We start from the raw sequence: 23,333 nt of genomic DNA, 5'->3' as shown, positions 1-23,333 counted from the left end.
CTAAAACAAAAGTCTGTTGTTTTGTCATTAGGCTGTTGTTTGTAAAAGATTCATGTCTTATAGATTAAAATGATAACCTTGAGACAGACTGGCATGGAAGTTTGAGAGGTCACATGATTCTTCCCTCTTTGGAGAAAATTATATACTTAAACCTGATAAAAATTGTTCTACCATTTTTATTCTTCAAAATTGCAAGTGTCTCTTAGTAATTTGAGTCTGAAAGTTAAATTTAGTAACTGGCATAAAGTTCATCAGATGCCATCTATCTATAATAATAAAAGAATAATATGTTAATTAGATTGGACAGCCGAATGATCTTCCGGACATCATTTCGGACGTCCTTCTGGATGAAGCCGCCATGGCGGGGGCCAAAGCAGAGATGGTTAGGGGCACTGAGGCAGGCAGGCGAGCAGTTAGGGGCATCAGGCAGGCAGGCAGAGTGGTTAGGGGTGATGAGGCAGGCAGACGAGCAGTTAGGGGCAATCCGGCAGGCAGGCATAGTGGTTAAGGGTGATCAGGCAGACAGGCAAACAGGGGTGATCAGGCAGCAGGCGTGTGGTTAGGGCCAATCAGGCAGGCAGGCAGAGGGGTTAAGGGCGATGAGGCAGGCAGGCAGGCGAGTGGTTAGGAGCTAGCATCCCCAGATTGCGAGAGGGATGTCCGACTGCCGGTTTAGGCCCAATGCAGGTATCGGGCCTAAACCAGCAGTCAGACATCCCCTGAGGGGTCCTGGCTTGCAAGATGGTGCAGGCTGGGCTGAGGGACACCCCTCCCATGCACAAATTTTCTGCACCAGGCCTCTAGTTTAAGTATAAAATAATAGAAACTCAACATTGGAAGGGACCTTAGGGATTATCTAGTCTATTCTCTTCTATGATTTAAAATCTCTTCTATGATTTCCATTCCTTGAAAATGGTCTTTGAACAATGCCAATAGTGAGAAACTCAGTACACAGGAAGTCCATCCCATCTCTGACCAGGCCCTGACTATTGTCACTCTTTTCTGGGTGTGTAATGCCCAGCCTGAACATGGTATTTCACATGCAGTCCAACTTGGGGAGTAGAGTCACTCTGGCTCTGGCAGAATTGAAGAAATAATAGCTTAGAGTATACAACAACAAAGTAGGCAAACTCTTACATGTCTAAAATGCTTGGGAAATCAATATCCAGGCCAATTGGTAATGCATTAAATTTGTGACTTTGCACAAGTTATCGTGATCCTTGATGTAATTAATTAATTAATTAATTAATTGATTTTAATCCTCACCCGAGGATAGGATATGTTTTTATTGACTTTAGAGAGGAAGGAGGAGAGAGAGAGACATTGATGTAAGAGAGAAACATGGATCAGTTGCTTTCTATATGTGCCCCAACCAGGGATTGAATCTGCAACCTAGGTATGTGCCCTGATTGGGAACAGAATCCGCAATTTTTTGATGTATAGGATGATGCTCCAACCGAGCCACCTGGCGAGGGCTATGTGTTTATTTTTTTAGATGCAGGTTGTAAAACTCATTTTGAGAATTTTTTGTGAAGATTTACAAATGATGTTTGTAAAGCAAGGTAACTTGCCCAGTGGGGTCCCTTGGCCTGGCCTGTGGGATTAGGTCGAAACTGGCTCTCTGATATCCTCCAAGGGGTCCCAGACTGCGAGAGGGCACAGGCCAGGCTGAGGGAACCCCCCCCCCCGCCCCCCAGTGCACCAATGTCATGCATCAGGCCTCTAGTTTTTTTTTTATAATGTCAAAACATTTATTTGTATACATACCAATGAAGAAAAGCAGTCTTCTGTCAAATGTAGAAGATTCAAATTCTTAAGTATCTGATTTTGGGACCTACGACAATGGGAAGACTTGCTTTATTGTCTTCAGATGTTAGGTCTATTTACAGGCTTTTTAAATGGGTCTTCCTCCTCCTGGGGCCTGCTTTTCCAATTCCCAACAATATACAAGCTGGTATTCCAGGTAGTTTTTGTTCTTTTGTTCATCCAGGTACATTCCCATGAAGCATAAGACATCGTATTCATTGTTGGCAGAAGCTATGGTCTTCAGGTCTAGCAGGAGATTGGTTAACTGGTTCTCTTAACTCCAGAGCAGAGTCTAGAGCTTGTATGCCAGTTTGCCAGTTATCTATCACAAGCCTCTTAATCACTGGAAGGAAGATTTTACTCTCACATCCTCTTAGATATCTTAGGAATTGCTTCCCATATTCCCTCTTCACCTCAGCTTAATTTTTAAACAATGTGGCAAAAACGAGGTTCTCCTGGGTCTTCAATGTAATAACAGGCCATAGATAAATAAGTATCACTGATGTGCAGCTCAAAGATGCCATGTGATTAATAGCAAACCCTACACTCTTCAGAGAGGAGCTACTGGGCTGCCATCTCAGCTTTAGAAAAAAACAGGCATAAACAGTACTCTGAATGGTAGGTATTATTTTTACCATAGCTTCAGAAATTGACAGTCTTTAAAGAAGAACATAATAAAATAAACCATGAAGTAAAAATATGCTTTTAATCATTATGTTGTTATTTGCTTATGTTGAGTAACTTTAAAGTCATCATAAAACATCAGTCTGTAGTTGTTGATGGTATTGGAGATTGAACCTAATCTAAGCTTGCCTTAAGCAATACTGTGGAGATTTTCTTTTTGAGTAATAATCTGTTATCTGCCTTTTTAGTTGTTATTGTTTCTCTTCTAAAGCAGGTTGTTAAAAAATCGGCTATTTGAACTCATGAGTCTTATAGATTCAAACATGCATGACTTTATTGCAGTTGCATGAATCTTGGCATTCATGCCATAAATCATTGAATATTCAAAATTATAGAGTCATAACTTAAGTTCAAAAGGAAGAATCTTAAAATATGTGGTAGTGCCAATATGACAAGTGTTCACAGAAAATAGGTTAGTCCCAATAGTATCACTTACCTTACTCTCTAGCAATAAACTGTGTGAATTTTATTTATGTTCATTTTCACTGATGCATTCAATGAGTTTCTGTATTTTAATAAAAATGAATGAAAGAGGAGGAGGGCAGGGTCTGGTTGGAAGGAGGCAAAGGGGGAAATGAGAGACATTTGTAATGTCAAAAATAAAAATAAACTATAAAATAAAATGAAATAAAATAAATGTGTGAGAGGATATCTGTTGCATTAAAAAGATGTTATTTTAAGGACATTTTTGGCCTATACTTGTTCATTTATTTTTGTTCATTTTCTGCATTTCATTTAGAATAGAAAGTGTGATGTTAAATAACCTTGTGGTAATTTTTAGTTTAATTCTTATTTTTTCAGCATTCATTGCTATTTGTATGTCATTCAAATTTTTCCTTAAATGTACTAGCTTAAATGTTTGTTTGTTTTCTCTCTCACTCATTATTTTAATTCAGGAAAATAATAATTAATCACACTGAATTCTTTTTCTTGGATTTTGTTTCTAAAAGCATGCATTGTAAAGGAGAATCAGGAGGTGAAGGTTTGCAATAATCTGCCAAATCTTAACAAGAGTGCATGTTTGGAATACAGATGCTGTTATTCATCATTTGGGACCAAGAACTTCCGCTGTTTTGCCCCATTAAGCAATAGTAAGTTCATCCTTTTATGTTTATTGTATTTCTATTTTTTAAAAAATTGAATAACCAGGTCACAATGGTATACATTTAAATTTGGCTTTCCCAACTTCACACTTAAATGGGGCTCCCATCTCAAGAGATAAATTATCTGTATAATGTCCTGAGGTGACCAGGCCATCTCATTCATGAGCAGTTTCTGCTTAGCCAATAGATGTGACTATGGAAGTTCAAAATGAGTCTCTTCTTTTGCATTAGTCACTATCTATCTTGTTCCAAAGATTCCGGACTCTCTGAGAGGTAACTCGCAATGCCTGGGAGAATGCACCAATCAGAGACATTCCTTAGCTTACTTTTCTCTCCCCATTTACTTTTCCTGAGCAGACTTTTCCCCATTTATCTTATCTTCTGCACCTCATTATGTGACAGTGGACTTAAATATTTCTTATTAAGGTCTTTATATTCATTTCTCTTGGTTTTATTGTTTTTGAATTAGGTTCTTCTATTAAATTTTTTTTCTTTTCAACGTTTTGAGAACTAGACAATCTCTTTTTGCTCCTTCATTTGGATAGCAGGGACATGTTACCAGTGAGTCCCATGATGAATATATTTGATATGATTAAACACTAACACATACTACAAAAAGGATGCATGCAAAGCAATGTCTTAGGTTAATATAGCCCGTATTCAATTTACAGCTCTTTGTTGAACATCTAGTATTAATAATGGGAGCTGAAATCTGATCATGAATATAGAATTACAATTTTAATACTGTCATGCAGTGTTTATAATTTATTCATCGGTTTAGTCTTTATATTATGTGAGAAGAGACATTTGGTTCTTGTAAAGGGAAAATTTGAACCGTGACTTACAATTCCCCAATCATATTAGAATGTATTTCCAAACAAAATATACTTATTCATCTGCAAATTCTTGATATTTATTTAATTAAAGTTTATAATTTGGAAGTAAACATTTAAGAAGTCATTCCTTTATCAAGTTAACTACTCATAGATTAATTTACTCTCTTAGTTCTCTAAGATGTACAACATTTGGCCAAAGAAAAACATACTGAGACCATAGGAAGAATTATGAATCATAATAATATGTTAACAGAAACAGTAGGATCATTTTGTTAAGACTTCCATTGGGAGACACGCATTTAAAGTGTCGACTTTAGTTGTGTTTCAAGAACATTTCATAAACTCTTGCAATTATAAAGTAGCAAGTATACTTACCTATCATATATGAATACCCCCTTTTATAACTGATACTTTTACTTTAATAACTGATACTTTTTATAAAGACTTTATGAAAGAGTTCATATTGCTTCTCTTAATTCATTAAAATAACAAGATATAATTAAATCAACAGGACCTTTGCAGATATTCCGGATATTTGGATTTGGTGTGTTTAGCATGATCATCCTAGGATGTCTGCCCATTTATTGCTTTTCTCTTCGCTGGAGAAGGTAGGCAAACATAAACTTTCATTTTTTGAATACTGTGTATACTTGGATATTTCTGTTTAGGCACATTTATTCATACATTCCAGAAACATGGGGATTATGTTTGGGTCCCTTTTGTTTAAAAAAAGGGAGCTCAGTAAAAATCTAAAAGTAAAATTGCCATAATATTTAAAAATACATGTTATTTTATTTTTCCATAAATTTAAGATATCTTCTTACATAGTCTTCACATTGTCTCATCAAACAAAATACCAATTGGAAGAAAACTTAAGTCAGTGAGCTGACTGGGGGTTGTTGAGTGGAAATAGTTTTTAACTGCAAATCAGAAGGATTCCAGCAAGAGTTAGTCTAAATAGATGGTCATCTACCATTGTGTCTTAAAGCCTTGGTCTGTCTTCAAGCTGATTTTTTTCAGATTTCCTCTTAGCATCTTATACAAACTTCCAGTGCATTATTGGCATAATGCTTTTAGTTTATTTTTTAACTAGAGGCCTGGTGCATGGATTCATGCACCAGTGGGGTCCCTTGGCCTGGCCTACAGGGATTGGGCTGAAACCAGCTCTTCAATATCTCTTGAGGGGTCCAGATTGCAATAGGGCAGTTCTCCAGTGGCACACCCTGGAATCAGGCTCCCTCCTCTCTGGTTCCAGGTGCGTCACCTGAGAACCGCAGCTGCCAAGTCACTACAGCTTGGCAGCTCCTGCATTGAGCATCTGCCCTGGTGGTCATTGCATGTCATAGCTACTGGTCGGATGGTCGAACATTCGGACGGTCGCTTAAGCTCTAATATATATAGATAATTCCCCAGCTACTGGGGATAGAGTGGGTGTGGAAGGAGAGAGCAGGTCCAGGACTAGGGAGAGGTGAGTGAGGCACTTGGAACACAAAATCTAAGAAGGCACTTACTGTGAGGTTTGTGCAAATGCAGAGTTGGCACGAATATGACTCTGAGAGTAAGTACCTCCTGATATCTTATGGTAAAGAAAATGTGCCTGTTGAAGATTAAACATCTTTGATATTTTCATTCACTTTAATGAGAAAGTGATATTTGGGTTACAAAAACTGATTAGATTTTACTGGAAGATTTAGACTTATACACATGTTACCTTATTTTCTGTAAAGATCATTAAGTCTTTTCTTATCTTTTTGTTAAGTCTGATGAAGGTGTCATTGTATATATAGTTCATAGCAAGGTGCCTCACATTAGTGGAAGCTTAATATATTTTATTGAATAAATGAATGGTTGAACAAATAAAGAAATACAGTGGATGGAGTTGGCTAGCCTGGAAGGCAGTCCTATAGTAATTTAAACTTTCTCATTGCTCACATCACTTTCTTAGAACACTCTGAAGATACTATTGGGTCACAGCCTTTCAGATCTTCAGTTTTCATATGACAATATATTATTTTCTCAGTTTTTACTTAGTTGACTATACTGAGTGGGTAATCTCTATTCCTTGGCTGCTCTCATTTTCTTTCCTTTCCCAGGGAATAGGAATGGACTTTCTGATTCCTTCCTTCCCTCCCCCCCCAAAAAAGCTTGATTTCATATACTAGTAAAATATAACCCATAAATAAAAATGAAATTATATTTGCTAGAAAGTGGTGGCTAGGATTATGCTGTACTATTTAGTCTCTTATATGATAGGACTGATATAATATTTCATTATGGCATCTTTATTGTGCCTCTGCCAAGGAGTTTTATGGGGATGTTCAGGTACACTAGATTTTTCTCTGAAATAAATTCCAAAGCATTATTCCTGATAAGAATATATTTTCTTATTTTTTACACAATAAGAACTGTTTAAGAGACTAGAACAATGTGAAGAGTATATACATATTTAACACCATACATTTTGGTTTACTATGATTAATTAATTAACTTACTTTACTGTTTTGTATAAGAGTGGTATGTACTAGTATGTTCCGTCAGTAATCCTGAGCTGCTTGTTGAACCCCAGAGCAGGTGTCAGTTTCATCTTGCTGCTTAGCTGAATTTGTAGGAACAGTGGATGGTTGAGGGTAGATGGGCCACTGTCAGCTTTTCCTAGCAAGCTGGTTTTAGCAGCAAGGGAAATAATTGTGTTAGAACAAAGACCCTGTCCTTGATACCAAACAAGGAGCTAAAATAGAGTTCAAAGCTTGCCAACCTCCCCCCCTTTTTAGGGAAAGATATTTCTTTAGAACTATCCCCTTAACTTACTTCCTCTTCTTCATTTCAAAGAATAAAGAGATAGATAAAATATTCCAGTAGGTAAAACAAATGTTTGCATAAAAAGAAAATAGATGCATCAGGAAAAGAAATATGTAGTGGTTTAAAAAAGAAAAAGAAAGAAGCCAATCACAGTTTGTCTAAATCAGAAGGGCTAAAAGCAAAATCCAGATCTGCAGTAACATGATCTGGGCCTCTTTGCTGGAAGAACTCTTGAGAAATTGGAAGATACTCTTAAACTCCTCCTGCTGTATCCTGTCCTATAAGTCAAATATGCATTCCTTCAGGAAAAAGCTGTTGTAGCTTTCCTCTCTTGACCTTCAGTGGTAAACCAAAGTAAATTATGTCTTGACATTCCCCTTAACTACTTGTCATTTCTAAGCAGAGGTGGCTGAACTTTGCCCCTGGGATAATCTATAACTGAATCTCTAGTTTACTTCCACTTGACTTGAGTTTAGGTGTGATATGAGAACTCAAGCGAGCTTAAACTAAGTGTATATTATAAAAATGGGAGCAGAGAGCATTAATAAAAAGCTTTCTAAGATTTGCTACTAATAGCCTTATTAAACTCCTATATAAGATATGTTTTGAAATTTGGTACATCTTCAAGGTTACTTAAGTTCTATTTTTATTCTCATTAATAAGGATCAGAAGCTTCATTAGGTTTAAGTGTCACTGGTAGGCTTAAGATTTATGTAGATATGAAGGAAAAGATCAGGTGGATAGGGACAAAAGGAAGCATGGGAGGGGGTCTTTTATGGGGGAAAGGGATAGAGAGATAGTAACATCAATGAGAGAGAAAAACATCATTGATTGGCTGCCTCCTACATGCCTCCTGAAGGGGATCAAGACCACAACCTGGGCATGTTCCCTTAACAGGAATCAAACCGGCAACCGCTTGATTCCTGGGTTGATGCTCAACCACAGAACTACACTGGCCGGGCATAGTCTGTGCTTTTCTGGATGAATGACTCTTAAATCTGAATCCTGAAATTTTTAACTCCACCTTTTCCATATTTCTACCTGCCCTCACGAATTAGATAGTCTGTTAGCACTTTGAATGCAACACGTGTAAAACTAAAATTATCTTCTTTTTCTTCCAAATCATCTCCCCTTGACAGCTCTGAATTTCTCAGTGATTTCTTTAGTCTCCTAGACTAGAAGTCTTGGAATCATCTGTAACTATTTACTTTATTTCATCCTTAATATGTAATCTGTTCTCTTAGTCTCCCTGTTATTTTTGTTGTTGTTTCCTTTGGAATGAATCTGAAATTTGCCTCTTATCCCATTTTATTGTCACATCTTAGTCCAGGCCTTGTCATGCTTTCAACTGCTATCCTGGGTAAGTGATTTCAGGAGAGGGGCAAAAGGGAACCAAGTTGTGTTCATCTTCTAGGGCTGCTATAACAAATTACCACAGATGGGATGGCTTAAACAATAGACGTTTATTTTCTTACAGTTCTTCAGGTTAGAAGTCCATGATAAAGTTGCCAGCTGATTTGGTTTCCGGTGAGGGTTCTCTTCCTGGCTTGCAGGTGGCCACCTTCTTGCTGTATTTTCACATGGTCTTTCCTTGATACATGCAAGAGTGGGGAGAGAGAGAAAGAACAAGCTCTCTGGTTTTTAGAAAAAAAAAAACACCTAAAATTTTAGTTTTTATAATGACACTAATTTTACCAATTGGGGCTCCACCCTTATGACCTTATTTAACCTTAATAACTTTTTTTTGGAGGCCCCATGTGCAAACACAACCAAACTGGGAGTTAGGGTTTCAAATATGAATTTTAGGGACACAACCAATCAGTTCAAAACACAAGGCTAGTTAGCATATAAGATCAAAGTCAGGATTGAGGACTGAAGAAGACATCAGCATGAGATGTCTAATCCAAAGAGTTCATATAAGAGTGACAGTAACTGGGATGGAGCTGAAAATGGTGTTTATGAGATAGCTAGGAATTGAGTCTTAGAGAAATTTTCTGGAACTTCAATAAGAATGTATTACAGCTATGACATTAGGAAGGAGGTAAAAAATACAGATGCTTGTCAACTCAGTTTGGACATATAGTTGGACTCCTACTCTAATTTTTTTCTATTCCAACATGTAAGGTCCTGCCAGACTATCTTTCTAAAATAGTATTATTTTACCCTAGCTAGTTTAGCTCAGTGGATAGAGCATCAGCCTGCAGAATGAAGGGTCCAGGGTTTGATTCTGGTCAAAAGCACGTGCCCAGGTTGCTGTCTCAATCCCCAGTGTTGGTTTTGCAGGAGGCAGCTGATCAATGATTCTCTCTCATCGTTGATATTTCTCTCTCTCCCTCTCTCTTCCTCTCTGAAATAAATAAAAATATATTAAAAAATAAAATAGTATTGTTTCATTTCTATATACCATTCAGGAATTTCTGGATTCTAGGCCTTGTGCTAGATGCTATGAAGGATAAAATCTTAATCAGATCATGTTCTGTGCTCTCAAGTGACACATCTATACTAATAAAAGGGTAATATGTTTAATTAGACCAGATAGACCAGACGTCTTCCGGACGTCATTCCAGACCTTCCTGACAATGCCAGCTCCCAGGTGGCCAGGTGCCTGCAGCTGCCCAGGGTCCCAGGTGCCTGCGGCCGGCCAGAGAGAGGGAAGCCTGGGTCCTGGGTGCGGGGGCCGAGGCAGAGGTGGTTAGGGGTGATCAGGCAGGCTAGTCGTTAAGAGCCAGCGGTCTCGGATTACGAGAGGGTGCAGGCCAGGCGGAGAGACCCCCCCCCCACATGCACGAATTTCGTGCACCAGGCCTCTAGTAGTCTAATAAAGGATATATACAAGTATATAAGGTAGAAAGTCTCATACCATAAAAAAAGGTATGGATAGAAACAATTAGCATGTTTGGCTTTTTCCAGTTTATGTTAATTTTTCATACACATTGTCTTATGTGACCTTAAAAACAGAGGTGCAGGGCCCTGGCTGATGTTGCTCAGTTGGTTGGAGTGTCATCCCATGCATTGGAAGGTAGAAGGTTTGATTCCTGTTCAGGGGACATACCTAGGTTGTGGGTTTAATCCTTGGTCAGGGCACATATGAGCAACTGAGCAATGTATCTTTCTCACATCAGTTTCCAGTTTATACACATTAAGTTTTCATACACATTGTCTTTCATACACTTTCTCTCCCTCTCTCCCTTTCCCTCTTCCTTCCTCTCTGGAATCAATAAAATAAAATTTAAAAAATTAAAAAAAACACCATAGAGGTGCAGGGAGATTTTTCCTCTTGCTTAAGATTACATAGTGAAAGAACAAGGCTTCCAATCTGTCTTCTGAGTTTGTTACTTTTTCTACTATAGGAAATAGCAAGAATAGAAATGTAAATAAAATAACACAGTGGCATCTTATTGCTTTTGATTTACTCAAAGGGTTTTAGGTTTCAAAGTTATCTATATTGGACTCATCAGATAATTCCAATAATCTTAGAACTTTCCATGAACCATTTGCTCCAACCAGGGAACTATCTTTATATTCCTTGGCATAGCCCAGCCTTTATTCTTTCCTCTGCTTTTTACTTTTCCCATGTTGCTCCCCAATCTTGGGATTGTTCTTCATCCTCTTTACTTACTTTAATTCTTTCTATTTATTTTTTAACATATATTTTATTGATTTTTCACAGAGAGGAAGAGAGAGGGATAGAGAGTTAGAAACATCTATGATAGAGAAACATCGATCCGCTGCCTCTTGCACAACCCCTACTGGGGATGTGCCCGCAACCAAGGTACATGCCCTTGACCGGAATTGAACCTGGGACCTTCCAGTCCGCAGGCCGACGCTCTATCCACTGAGCCAAACCGGTTTTGGCGTTACTTTAATTCTTTCTGACCTTCAAATTGCATCTGCTTCAATTCTCCCATGAAGTGTTCTTCAATTGCTCCAGGTCCCAGTGTTTTCTCTTTTCTTGGAACCTTTTTTCTGCACTTGTAGTCTTATCCATACAATCTATATATAAAAAAGGCTAATATGCAAAGTGTCCCCTTATGAGTTCAACTGGGAGACCAGGAGTTTGATCACTCGCTATGACGTGCACTGACCTCCAGGGTGCAGCACGGAACAAAGGAAGGCCCCTGCTGGCAGCTGGCAGCTGGGGAAGGGAGGCCCTGGACTGCAGCCAGAAGGCCCCTATCTGCCCTGATCGCTGGCCAGGCCTAGGGATCTTACTGGTGCATGAATTTCATGCACTGGGCCTCTAGTCCTATATAATAAAAGCCTAATATGCAAATTGTCCCCTTGACTGGAGTTCTGCTGGGAGTTCTACAGCTTGACCAGTCGCTATGATGTGCACTGACCACCAGGGGGCAGACACCCCAACCGATAAGTTAGCTTGTTGCAGGTACTGGTGGGCTGGACTGGAAAGTGAGGTGTGAGGTGAGAGCCCTCAGGAAGCTCCCAGGGTTTGGCCCAAGCCTCGGGTGGAGGCAGGCAGGGCCAGGAGCCAGGAGTGACCAGGTGGCATGGGAGGCTGCTACACGTGATCCCAGAGCCATGGACTGCACAGCCCTCTGCAGCCTGAGGTGTTCTCAGTGCACAATTTATAATCTTCAGAGCTGCTGCTTTTTATTTGTTAAGTTTCACTAACTACTCCAGGAGAGTGGTAGCACCATTACGGCGGGGGTGGGGTGGGGGGTGGGACAGACTAGACGTGCCTGCTGAAGGCCAAGGGGCGGCCTTGGGCTCTCGGGGATGCAGCAGAGAAGGGGGCAGTGCTGAGTCGGAGAAACTGAGTCCAAAACTTGAAAGGAAGCAGGAGGCAACGAGGGGTTGAGGGGGACAGTTGTGCCTCTCCCCTGAGACAGACTCCACGTCCCTCCCTCCTCCTCCTAGTGACCTGTCACCCCAGCTCTTCTCCAAGGCCCTGCCTGGGCTCACCTCGCATAGGTCAACCACACCGCATGGCTTGCACAGCCCCACCCACACTGCCTTATTCACACCGCCTCGCCTGCTCCACACAGCCCCACCCCACACAACCTTTGGGGAGCTCTGCCCTTGGAGGAGAAAGGGGGAGGCTGCAGACAGGAGGTCGCAGGAGGAGGGGGCAGAGCAGGGCCCACCAAGTTAGATGGAGGGGAGGTAGGGAGAGACCCCACAGACTTGGGACAGAGATAGGCGGGGAAGGAGGGTCATGCGGAAGCATCACCCTGGTTGAAATAGAAATCCTAACCCCATTTTACAGACGTCAGCAGAGTGTGTGTGTGTGGCGGGGGGCGAAGACAAAAGAGGGTGTGAGGGGACTGGATATATGGATAGCAGCGACGTTTGAATCATGGCCTATTTATTTTTAATTTTGTTAATATATTTTTATTGATTTCAGAGAGGAAGGCAGAGGGAGAGAGAGAGATAGAAACATCAATGATGAGAGAGAATCAATATACTGCCTCCTGCACGCCCCCTACTGGGGATTGAGCCTGCAACCCAGGAATGTGCCCTTGACCAGAATCAAACCCAGGACCCTTCAGTCCACAGGCCATGGCTCTATCCACTGAGCCAAACCATCTAGGGTGACCCATGGCTTATTTAAAACCGCTGCAATAGCCTTGAGCAGGGGTCTTACCACGATGGTATTACCTGATAATGAGGGTGTCTCTCCTTATGTTGGGGTAATTGGAACTGCAGTGAAGTAAAGGCACACCCATGGAGCCTGCAAAGGGTTTCCATGCACACAATGCAATTTACTTCATGTGGCAGCTGAAGGGGGTGAGCAGAACCTTGGAAGGACATGAGGTCTCCAAGACCAGGGGCTGGAGGGAAAGTGCGTGCCAAGCATTCCGCGCCTTGAGTTATAATCTATACTAATAAAAGCCTAGGTGGTCCTCGCTTGTAACATCGTCACAAGATGGCCACCACAAGATGGCCATGCACACAGTGGAGGCAGGGCCTAGTGGCCGCTCCATGTGGTGAGGCCTGGGGGTCCTGGGGCTCTGCACGGCATGAAGGAGGCTGATTGGCTCCGATCGCCGGCCAGGTGGAGGGACCCCACTCGTGCACGAATTTCGTGCACTGGGCCTCTAGTTTAACATAATTATCCTTTTTGTTATTAGTTTTCTTTCTCTGACTAAATTGGAACTCCCTTGAGGATAAGCAACCAAGCTTCTGTACTCCTTTGAGTTTAGAGCTGTGGTTTCCAAAATGGGTCCCTGTACCAGTATCATCTGTTTCCTTGATGATAAGGTCCCACCACAGATCTACAAAATCAGAAATTCTGGGTTTAAATCCAGAAATTTGTCTTTTAATCAAGTCCAACAAGTGATTCTCATGTACATCCAGGTTTGAGAACCACTGGCCTCTAGACCATGTGGTAGGCAACTCAGTAAATAATGATTTGAATAATCTAGTTATTCATTCTCTGGATTTGCTATCTTTGTGATGTTGCAAATGGTAACTTAAACTTATAAAGTTTCGTATCTATAAAATTGATGTTATGTTTTTAACTGCCTTAAAAATATATATTTATATAATGAATTAGAGTTTGCTAAGAAACATGGGAAAATCAACCTTCTAGACTAGTGTTTCTCAAATTCTGATATTTAGATAGCTTCTATGGAAGTAACCTTGGGAATCCTATATAATAAAAGCCTAATATGCTAAGTGTCCGGTCATCTGGTCATCTGTTCAACCAATCAAAGTGTAATATGCTAATGAAATGCTAAGGTTGCTCAACTGCTTGCTATGGCATGCACTGACTACCAGGGGGCAGATGCCCCAACTGGTATGTTAGCTTGCTGCTGGGGTCTGGCCGATTGAGACTGAGAGAGATGGGCCAGACGTGCCCTGGAGCCCTCCCCGGTCCCTTCCCAGCTGGCCAATCTTTTGCCTCCCTCCCTGGCCCCGATCATGCACCAGTGGGGTCCTTCAGCCTGGCCTGTGCCCTCTTGCAATCTGGGATCCCTCAGGGATGTTGGAGAGCCGGTTTCGGCCCAATCCTGCAGGCATAAAAGGCTAATGTGCAAATCAACCAAACGGCAGAACGACTTGTCACTATGGCACGCACTGACCACCAGGGGAAGATGCTCAACACAGGAGCTGCCCCTGCTGGTCAGTGCGCTCCCACGGGGGGAGTACTGCTCAGCAAGAAGCTGGGCTCACGGCTGGCGAGTGCAGCAGCGGTGGCAGGAGCCTCTCCAGCCTCTGCAGCAGTGCTAAGGATGTCCGACTAATGGCTTAGGCCTGCTCCCCACAGTAAGCAGGCCTAAGCCGTCAGTCGGACATTCCCTGAGGGCTCCCAGACTGTGAGAGGGCACAGGCCAGGCTGAGGGATGCCTCTACCCCGAGTGCATGATTTTAATGCACTGGGTCTCTAGTATATAATAATACAGATTCTCAGGCTTTACCCAAAAGATTCTGATTTAAGAAGTCTGTGGTTTGGTCCTGACATCTTTAAAGCACTCCACCTCAATCTAGTATGCAGGCCATTTGGAACTATTCTAGACTCCTCAGTTCAATCATTTATTCATTATTTCTTCCTGCAAATATTTATTAAACTTCTACTTTGGTCTAGGCACTTGCATGGTGTTGTATTACTCTCCATTGGATCATCTCTTGGGCAGCCCCACTGTCCATTATATGAGCCACCTAAGCCCATACTCAGAGTTCCCTAATGTACTTAATTCTGAGGAATCTCTCCTGTATTCTGCATTGGCCACCATTTTCATGCCCACATCCAGAACCTTAACATTCATCAAAAATTAAACCTCTGAGTCTGAAATCTTAAACTTCAAAACTCTACTCTTTTAACAAAGGTGTCTTGTCCTCTAGGTATTTCCTGTCTTTATCCTTGCAATACCTGTACTCATTGAGGCCTCCAGGCTCTTTAATTCTCTGTATTTCCCTAGTCTTCTATATTTTTAACATAATCTGATTTCTTTAACTAGCCTAGATCCTTTTGCCTGATACTTTAATTAATCCATTCTTTCCACCCCCTTTATTTCATTGCAACTGAATCCACACACCACTTCTTTGCTCCTAGATCTAGGCTCCTAGGAATTCCTAGAGAAAGGAATTCTCACAACTATATAGATCTGTATCACTAGAAATTCCCAGTGGGCCAATTTAATGTTTCCAGGCACACCAATCCACTTGATGTTAACAAACAACATGCTGCCTCACCATCTGAGCTTTTTACACAGTGCATTTACCCACTGATTGAAATGCTCTTATATATTCCCCCTTCTTCCTCTCCTTTATTTGGTTCACTCCACTCAGAATGTAGGCCTCAGCTTAGATGTCACCTGCCCTAGAAAGTATACACCAAACCTCCTGCCCAGACTGGGACAGGCTTCTTCCTGTTTAACTCCTACCAGTCTTTGCTTACCTCTTTTGGATTATCTCAGTGTGATATATTTATCAGCCTATATATCTGTCTTCCCTTCTACATTTTATGCTCCTTGAGGGCAGGTCCCATGCCTTATTCATCTTTACCTTTGTAATATTTAGAATAGTGCTTATTTCATAAATGAGCAAATGTGTCAGTGAATGAATGGATATGGGATAAGTTGATCTGTACATTTGAAGTATGAGTATATTGGCCACAATATATGGCATTTTACATGAAAAAAAGAAAAACTCTTCTAGACACTTTCATTCCTACTTTCTACCTTGGGCATTCTTATTACATATTGGCTAGAATATCTAACTTTGGATTTCAGTAATACATGTTAGAAGGCTGAATCTAAAACCAAGTCCTCTGCACCTAGACCAGCGCAGTGGGTTTTGAAACAATAAAGCTGTATTACATTTTTTTGTTAACTAAGGTGAAATGCAAACCACTAAATTTAAAATAAAATTTATGGATAAAGAAAACAGAGTCATTTTCATCATGTGAAGTAAGACATATTAAATACATGGCATTAAGAAAAAGTATAAGTCCCCAATTTTTATCTAAAATTCTGAAATTCAAATAGTTCTGCAAACCTAAAGCTTTTTTTCCTAACTCATTTGGCAACAAACCTTGATGTGATCTTACCTAATATACTTTCTAGTTGTTATTTAATGCTTAGAGTAAATATTCATATATTTTGCTGTAGAAATATTACTGTATTTAATCATGATCCCAAGACCCCATGGAAATGTCATGTATATTCACTATGTCATGTCATATTGCTTTTTAAAAATCCAAAATATTCTGTCAGGTCAGTACTAGACTATTAGGAGGAACACTTCATAAGTTATGTAAATGTCTAACCACTGTATTGTACACCTGAAACTAATTTAATATTGAATGTCAGCTGTAGTTGAAAAAATAAAAAAAATTCAAAATATTTTGCATTCTGAAACATATATATAGTTGCTTCAGTTATTATTTTTTGTGACTGTAGTTAGCAACACTACAATATAAAGAGGCTACAGATAAATCATATAAATATAAACTTGGCCTTCACCCAGTATTTCATTTATGCCTGGAGACTATATTTTATGATTAATTGAGAAAAAGATATGTATTTGCTCCATATCTGTCTTACCTAGTGGAGCTCAGTGACACCCAATAATGAAGTTTTAGTGGAAAAAAGTGAGTATTACCTTCAAAGTCATCATTTCAAAGGCAGGCTTATCTATCTCTGGGCCCTGTATGCTCAGAACCTGGTTGCTCCTCTTTCATGCATTGAACTGAAGATAGGAATGTATTTGTTATTAACTTTTAATAATATTACATGCAAATCTTTCTTATTTTATTTCTCTTATGGATTTCCATCCTTATCTCTGCTTTGAGCATTCCTTTTTTTCTCCTTCACTTGTGTTTAGAAAGTAAAAACTCTATAAACATGTAAATCAACATAGTTTCTGAACCCTCTTTGGTTTCCAGGCTCTGTAGGTTATATAAAGTTACAACGTAAAGCTTTAGCCTGAAGTTGTTTCCAAACTCCAAGGGGAAAAAGAGATAGGCTAGCATAGTAGGTGAGAGATTGTCCTTTAGACCTAGGCAGGTCTGTATTTGAATCCTGGCTTCACTACTGGGTAATCTGGTAACCTCGGGCAAGTTACTTTCCTTTTTGGTGCCTCAGTTTCCTCATCTGAAAATGTAAATTATGAATGAAGTAGTTGTCTCATAAATCTTAATGAAGATTAAATAAGATCTTGCACATATAGTACTTATACACAAACCTTGGCACACACTTCTCATTACTAGTCATTATTCACTAATGTTGCAGTGTGGTCTAATGGAAAGAGTATGCACTTTAGTCAGGCAGTCCTAGCATTTCCATTTACCACTCCTGTGTGACCTTGGATGAGTTATCTAACCTCTTTAAGCCCCAGTTTAATCACTTGCAAAATAGGAAATACAATATTCACCTTCTAGGGTTGTTGTGAGGATTAAATGAGATAAATTATATGAAGCATCTGGCCAAGTTCTTGGCCTATCATAGCCTCTCAAAGGCCCCCCTCCACCTACTGTCCACACAAATGCAAGGAAGTATAGGACTGAATACCAGAGATAGCAATAGTTTGTGAAAGTGAAAATTTATAAAATTATAGGTAATAATATAATGTGAACTATTACTATTTAGTATTGAAGTTCATAGAAGGAAGGGATCCTTGTAGGTTAGTGAAAAGGGAAGAATTCTTAGAGAAATAATATATAAGCTGAGCCTTGAAATGTGGGTGATGTTGTCAACAGAGGGAAATAAGACAGAATTACTGTTGAAGAGGATGAAATGATCAAAGACACCTAATAGATTAATAATAATGGTTATAATGAAAAATATGAGTGGGCCAAGTGTAATATTTTCTATTAGATTTTAAAATTCAGTGAGTTAAACAATCAGGTTGGAGAGAGAGTTATGTGGGCAAATGGCCTTTTCCTTATAACATGCCAGTAGTTATTATTCTATCACTGTTGAGAAACAAGGTTTCACTTGGAACTTTTAATATTACAGCAAATGGGCCAATCCTTTACGAAGGAAAGCTAACAGGATTTTCAAGAGGTTGAAGAAACAAAGAAACAAACTAAAGAGGGATGCTGAAATGTTAAGGGCAGCAATTGAAAATGAGGAAGGATTAAGTGAGGGAAAGGAACAAGAGGATGAAGGTAATGACAATAGAATATAAAGTTGAAGCCTTAATATTTTATTCTTGTTACCATCATCTTGGTTCATTTAATGTTTACTTTTTACCACAGATGTTAGGACCACAGGAGTATCAACTTCTGAAGTGATGATATCACTAGGGATATTTGGATGGTTGGAAGGTGGACAAAAAATGTTTAAAGTTATTTGGGTGCCACATTATTGGTACACATTGCTCAACCCTTCATGGGAAACAAATAAATGGAATCTGGCCTCTCTGACTCTGAGACTCCATGATGGATACAGAGACACTCTTGCAAAATAATAATGGCCATAGTCCCCCATAGACCACACCACATATATAGAGGAGAGAGCATATAGCCTCAGGAGTCTGACAGATCTGGGATTGAATCAGCTATCTGCTCCCCAAACTTATCCAATGCATTATTAGAAGAGGCTGAGAGAGGGGATTACAAAATAATACACTAGGGATGACCTGGGCCTCACTTGCACATGCTTATATATCCTTTACCCTTGTCCCGGGTCTCCTCTTACAATAATTGTGAAGAGTGAAGTAAGAATAAAATGGTTGGTGAGAAAAGAGGTATACTTCATGGAATAGAGTACTGGACTTGGAGTCAGGAAACTTAGGCCATTAACTCGTGGCGTTTCCATAGGCAAGTAACTTAAACTTTCAGCTCCTTAATACCATCAGCTGAGGTTTTTGTATCACTTAACCAATATAATGCATGCACGAATGCTTTGAAAATTGCAACATGTAACTCAAATTTAAGGTGTTCATTTCTAACCCCACTCACAAAGAAGCAGAAGAGTGGAGTAACAAACCATTGAATTTAGTGTCAGGAGACTATGGCTCTAGTCCCAGTTATGCTATTATTTACAGTGGGAGCTTGGCTAAGTCTCTTAACTTTCCTGGGCTTCAGTTTACCAAATTGTGAAATGAGATGTTTGGATTAGATGAATAGGAAAATTGACTTATCTCAGAAGAAACAAAAGGAAATCTTTATACAAAGTATTAAGTATATAATACTATTTATATAAGGTAATATAATAAGTATATATAATAATAATACATGCATAGTATTACACATACCTATATATTACTTTGCATAAAGTTTAATGAAATACATAATGCATATATGTATATAGACACATGCATATATATGTTACATTATAGCTAGATTAACAATACAAACTGTGGCTATTCACTGGGGCATAGAAGTTAACTTTTTTATTACAAAATCATCATTGTGAGATAGCATATTTTGTCTGTATGTCTCACAGTAATATAAGATGATATATTGGTAAACTGAAAATGCATGCTAATCATAAATTTCAATATGAGAACTTTGTTGCAGTCATTTCCTTTTATAACGAACTGTGATGTATATATGGTAGTCCTTTGAAGTTGTTTAACTCTGCTTTACTTTTCTCCTGTAGCATTATTTTTCCACTGAGAAGAATGCAAACCATTCAGAGAAGAGGAGACTTAACCTGATAGAGCATTTTAGAAGGATAAAAATTAGTCCTTAATTTTGTCATGTTTATTTCTTAAAATAAAGTTGATAGTTCTGTTTCTGTGCATCAAACCAGAATCTGAGTTCTCTTCATTAAAAATAAATTCAATAGAATTTAAAAAAACATATAAGAAGCACTCCTGGCATTTGAGGTCCTAGATAGTAATAGCAGATATTTCATATTGTTATTCACCTTTTAGTGGGTTAAAAAAACAACAACCAGTGATCATATTTCACTGTAAATGATACTCTGTTTATTTCAAGGAAAATATGTAAAAATATTTTGTAGTAGGGTTCTTCTTTTTATTTTATAACATAACATTTTTTTTCATCATTAAAGTAAGGCACACTAGTTATAGAAAATTTGGTAAATAAGGTTATGTAGAAGAAAGAAAAAAATTTCCCACTACACAGAGATGAACATTGTCATTATCATATATTTTCTTTACTTTTTTAAAAAAACAGTTGTATTCTGTGACATACATAAATTGATATTTTAAAAGTTTGTATCTTATTTTATGATTCACTTTGCCTTTTGAAATGTTTGGGGCTCAAGTTTACCTGGGCTTGTTGTTCATTCATTCAGTGAACATGAATTGAGTTCTTGCTATGGGCCATGAACTTTCTATGTGCTAGGGATATAGTCATGAGCAAGATAGACTAGGCCTTTCCTTCATGGAGCTCTACAGTCCAGCTTTGGAGGAAGCTAGGTAAAGAAGTAATGACAGGGCTATAATAGGAGTACCAAGTTCCATGAGAGCACATAGCAGGAGCACATAGCCCAGACTTCAAGAAGACACATAAAATTAAAAGGAGAATCAACAGGTGTTTGCCATGTAATCACTGTGTGGTAGGAGGAATGTCTCAGGTACAAAGGCCCAAGTGCATGGAGTATCTAGATCACTGCAAGTTTTTCAGGATGGCAGCAACTCGAGTTAAATGTTAGATCAGAATATAATGCACATTAAAAAGTTGAGTTTTGTCCTCTGGACAGAAGGGACCCAATGAAGGGTTTTAAGCAAAGGAATGATATTCTAAAGTCTATATCATTAGATATCACTCTGACTGTTGTTTAGAGAATTGGAAGAGAGCAATACTAGTGTCAAAGGAACCAGTTATGAGGCTGTTGTATTAATATGGTGTGTGGGGGGAAAATTGAGGGGGTTTAAAAAGGAGTATGATTTTCTGGCTTCTAAATGATGGGCCAACTGTAAAAATAGTGGTACTATTGACTAAGATGGGACACTTGAGGAGAAGGGCTGGTTTGGCAGGGGAATATTAGTCATATTTGGATAAGGTTTTTGAAGTGCCTATGGGCCATCTAGGGAGGGATGACTAGTTGGCAGATATATGTGTCTGGAGCTCAGGAAAAGGTCTGTTTTGATAGTTTAGGAGTCATCGACATCCTATCTAATAAAAAAGTAATATGCAAATTAACCATCACTCTGCTACACCCACAAGCCACGCCCACCAGCCAATCAGGAATGAGTATACAAATTAACCCAACCAAGATGGCTACAGCCATGGAAAGAGCAGGGGGCTTGGGTTCCTGCAATGGAGGAAGCCAAGCTTTCTGCACACCCTGGCTGGCCCAGGCCTCCACTCAAGGCTACAAAGTTTCAATTATAGAAGATAAATAAATCCCAACAAAAATGGCGGCAGCCAAGGAGCTGGAGAGAGCAGGAGGCTTGAGTTGCCCCTGGTGATGGAGGAAGCCAAGCTTCTTCAGCCCTGGCCTGCCTTGGCCTCCACTAGAGGCTACAAAGTTTCAATTATAGAAGATAAATAAATCCTAGATACCAGGGCCTCCACTTGGGTTGCCGGGGGTGTGGCCAGCCTGCAAACCACCACAGGCCCCTTGCCCAGGCCACCCCATGCCCTAAGGGAACCCCCACCCTGATCTGGGACACCCTTCAGGGCAAACTAGCCAGACCCCACCCGTGCACCAAGCCTCTATCCTATCTAATAAAAGAGTAATATGCAAATTGACCATCACTCCAACACACAAGATGGCTACCCCCATGTGGTCAAAGATGGCTGCCCTCATGTGGACACAAGATGGCCGCCACAAGATGGCCAGCAGGGGAGGGCAGTTGGAGGTACCAGGCCTGCAAGGGAGGGCAGTTGGGGGTGATCAAGCCTGCAGGGGAGGGCAGTTAGGAGTGACCAGGCTGGCAGAGGAGGGAAATTGGGGGCGACTGGGCCTGCAGGGAAGGGCAGTTAGGGGGGACCCAGGCCTGCAGAATAGGCTGACCCAAATAGGCTGACAGGGGAGCAGTTAGGCATCCATCAGGCTGGCAGGGGAGTGGTTAAGGGGTGATCAGGCTGGCAGGCAGAAGCGGTTAGGGGCAATCAGGAAGGCAGGCAGGCAAGCAGTTGCGAGCCAGCAGTCCTGGATTGTGAGAGGGATGTCTGACTGCCCGTTTAGGCCCGATCGTCCTGGGATTGAACCTAAACAGGCAGTCAGACATCCCTCGAGGGGTCCTAGATTGGAGAGGGTGCAGGCTGGGCTGAGGGACACAACCCTTGTGCATGAATTTTGTGCACCGGGCCTGTAGTATAGATGATAATTGAAGGCACAGTGAATGATTGATTTAAACCAGAAAGAATATGAAAAAAGGAAGTTAGTGGAATATAATGTAGAGAACAAACGCATTAAAAGGATGGTCAGAAGTAGTGTAGCTGTCAGTGGAGAATTGAGAGGGATGAGGATAAGAAGGAGAGATCAGTAAAATGAAATCCAAGAGGAAGCATGATTCAAGGTGGAGGGAGTGTGATCAATAGTACCAAAATGCAGTTTCATTTACACTGGATTTAGTAACATAGAAGTAATTGGTGCATTTGGCAATAGCAGTTTCAGTGGAAAGGTAGGAGCAGAAACTAGATACTGAGTTGCAGTGACAGAGAGGTGAGAAAGTGAAAGCAGAGAGTGTAAACAACCTGTTGAAGAAGTTTCCCTGTGAAGGGAATCTGAAATAATGGTGCAGTAATTGATTGGTAGTATAGAATGGAGACAATAATTTTTTTTTTTGATAGAAGAGTAGAGAAACAGTGAGTGAAAAGGCCTGGGTTGTAGGGAAGTTTCAACCTGCCCTCCTGATCCCCCACTTTCCCTGCTGTTTTTTTTTTTTTTCATAGCATTTTTGTATGCTCTTGCTTGCTTTGTCAAATATTATTTGACTATAAGGGCATGTGTTTATTTCCAGGCTCTTTGTTCTGTTCCATTGACCTACTATATGCCTGTTCTTATTCCAGTACCAGGCTGTTTTAATTACAATAGATATGTAGCATAGTTTCATATCGGTTATTGTGATCTCTCCAACTTTGTTCTTCAGACCAGCCTGCCCCCTCTCACATACTGGGAGCCCTCAGGGGATGTCCTATGGACCTAAGCCACAGTCTGGCTTCCCTTTGCTTGAGGCTATCAGGCTGATCAGGGGAAGGCGCCTGCCCCATCACCCCTCTGCTGCAGCCACTGTCAGTCACCACAGCCACCAAGGTATTTTCATCAACACAGAC

General features: G+C 40.1%; 1 protein-coding gene across 2 annotated transcripts in view; it reads left to right on the top strand.

Moving 5' to 3' along the window:
• Positions 1-19,880, top strand: part of FMR1NB (FMR1 neighbor) — a 36,120-nt gene extending 16,240 nt beyond the window's left edge. Inside the window, exons 3-6 of one of the 2 annotated variants that reach the window (XM_028135855.2) lie at positions 3,441-3,581; positions 4,941-5,037; positions 18,148-18,299; positions 19,738-19,817. In XM_028135855.2, coding sequence (XP_027991656.2) covers positions 3,441-3,581; positions 4,941-5,037; positions 18,148-18,299; positions 19,738-19,754 — 407 coding nt within the window. In that variant the 3' untranslated portion in view covers positions 19,755-19,817. Of the gene's footprint in view, positions 1-3,440; positions 3,582-4,940; positions 5,038-18,147; positions 18,300-19,737 lie in introns of both variants that reach the window. The other variant, XM_054717390.1, reaches the window with a different exon arrangement.
• Positions 19,881-23,333: the final 3,453 nt, after the last annotated feature.

Source organism: Eptesicus fuscus, chromosome 1 (genome assembly GCF_027574615.1).
Source record: "Eptesicus fuscus isolate TK198812 chromosome 1, DD_ASM_mEF_20220401, whole genome shotgun sequence".
Lineage (NCBI taxonomy): Eukaryota > Metazoa > Chordata > Mammalia > Chiroptera > Vespertilionidae > Eptesicus > Eptesicus fuscus.
This window is presented reverse-complemented; position numbering and strand designations above follow the sequence as displayed.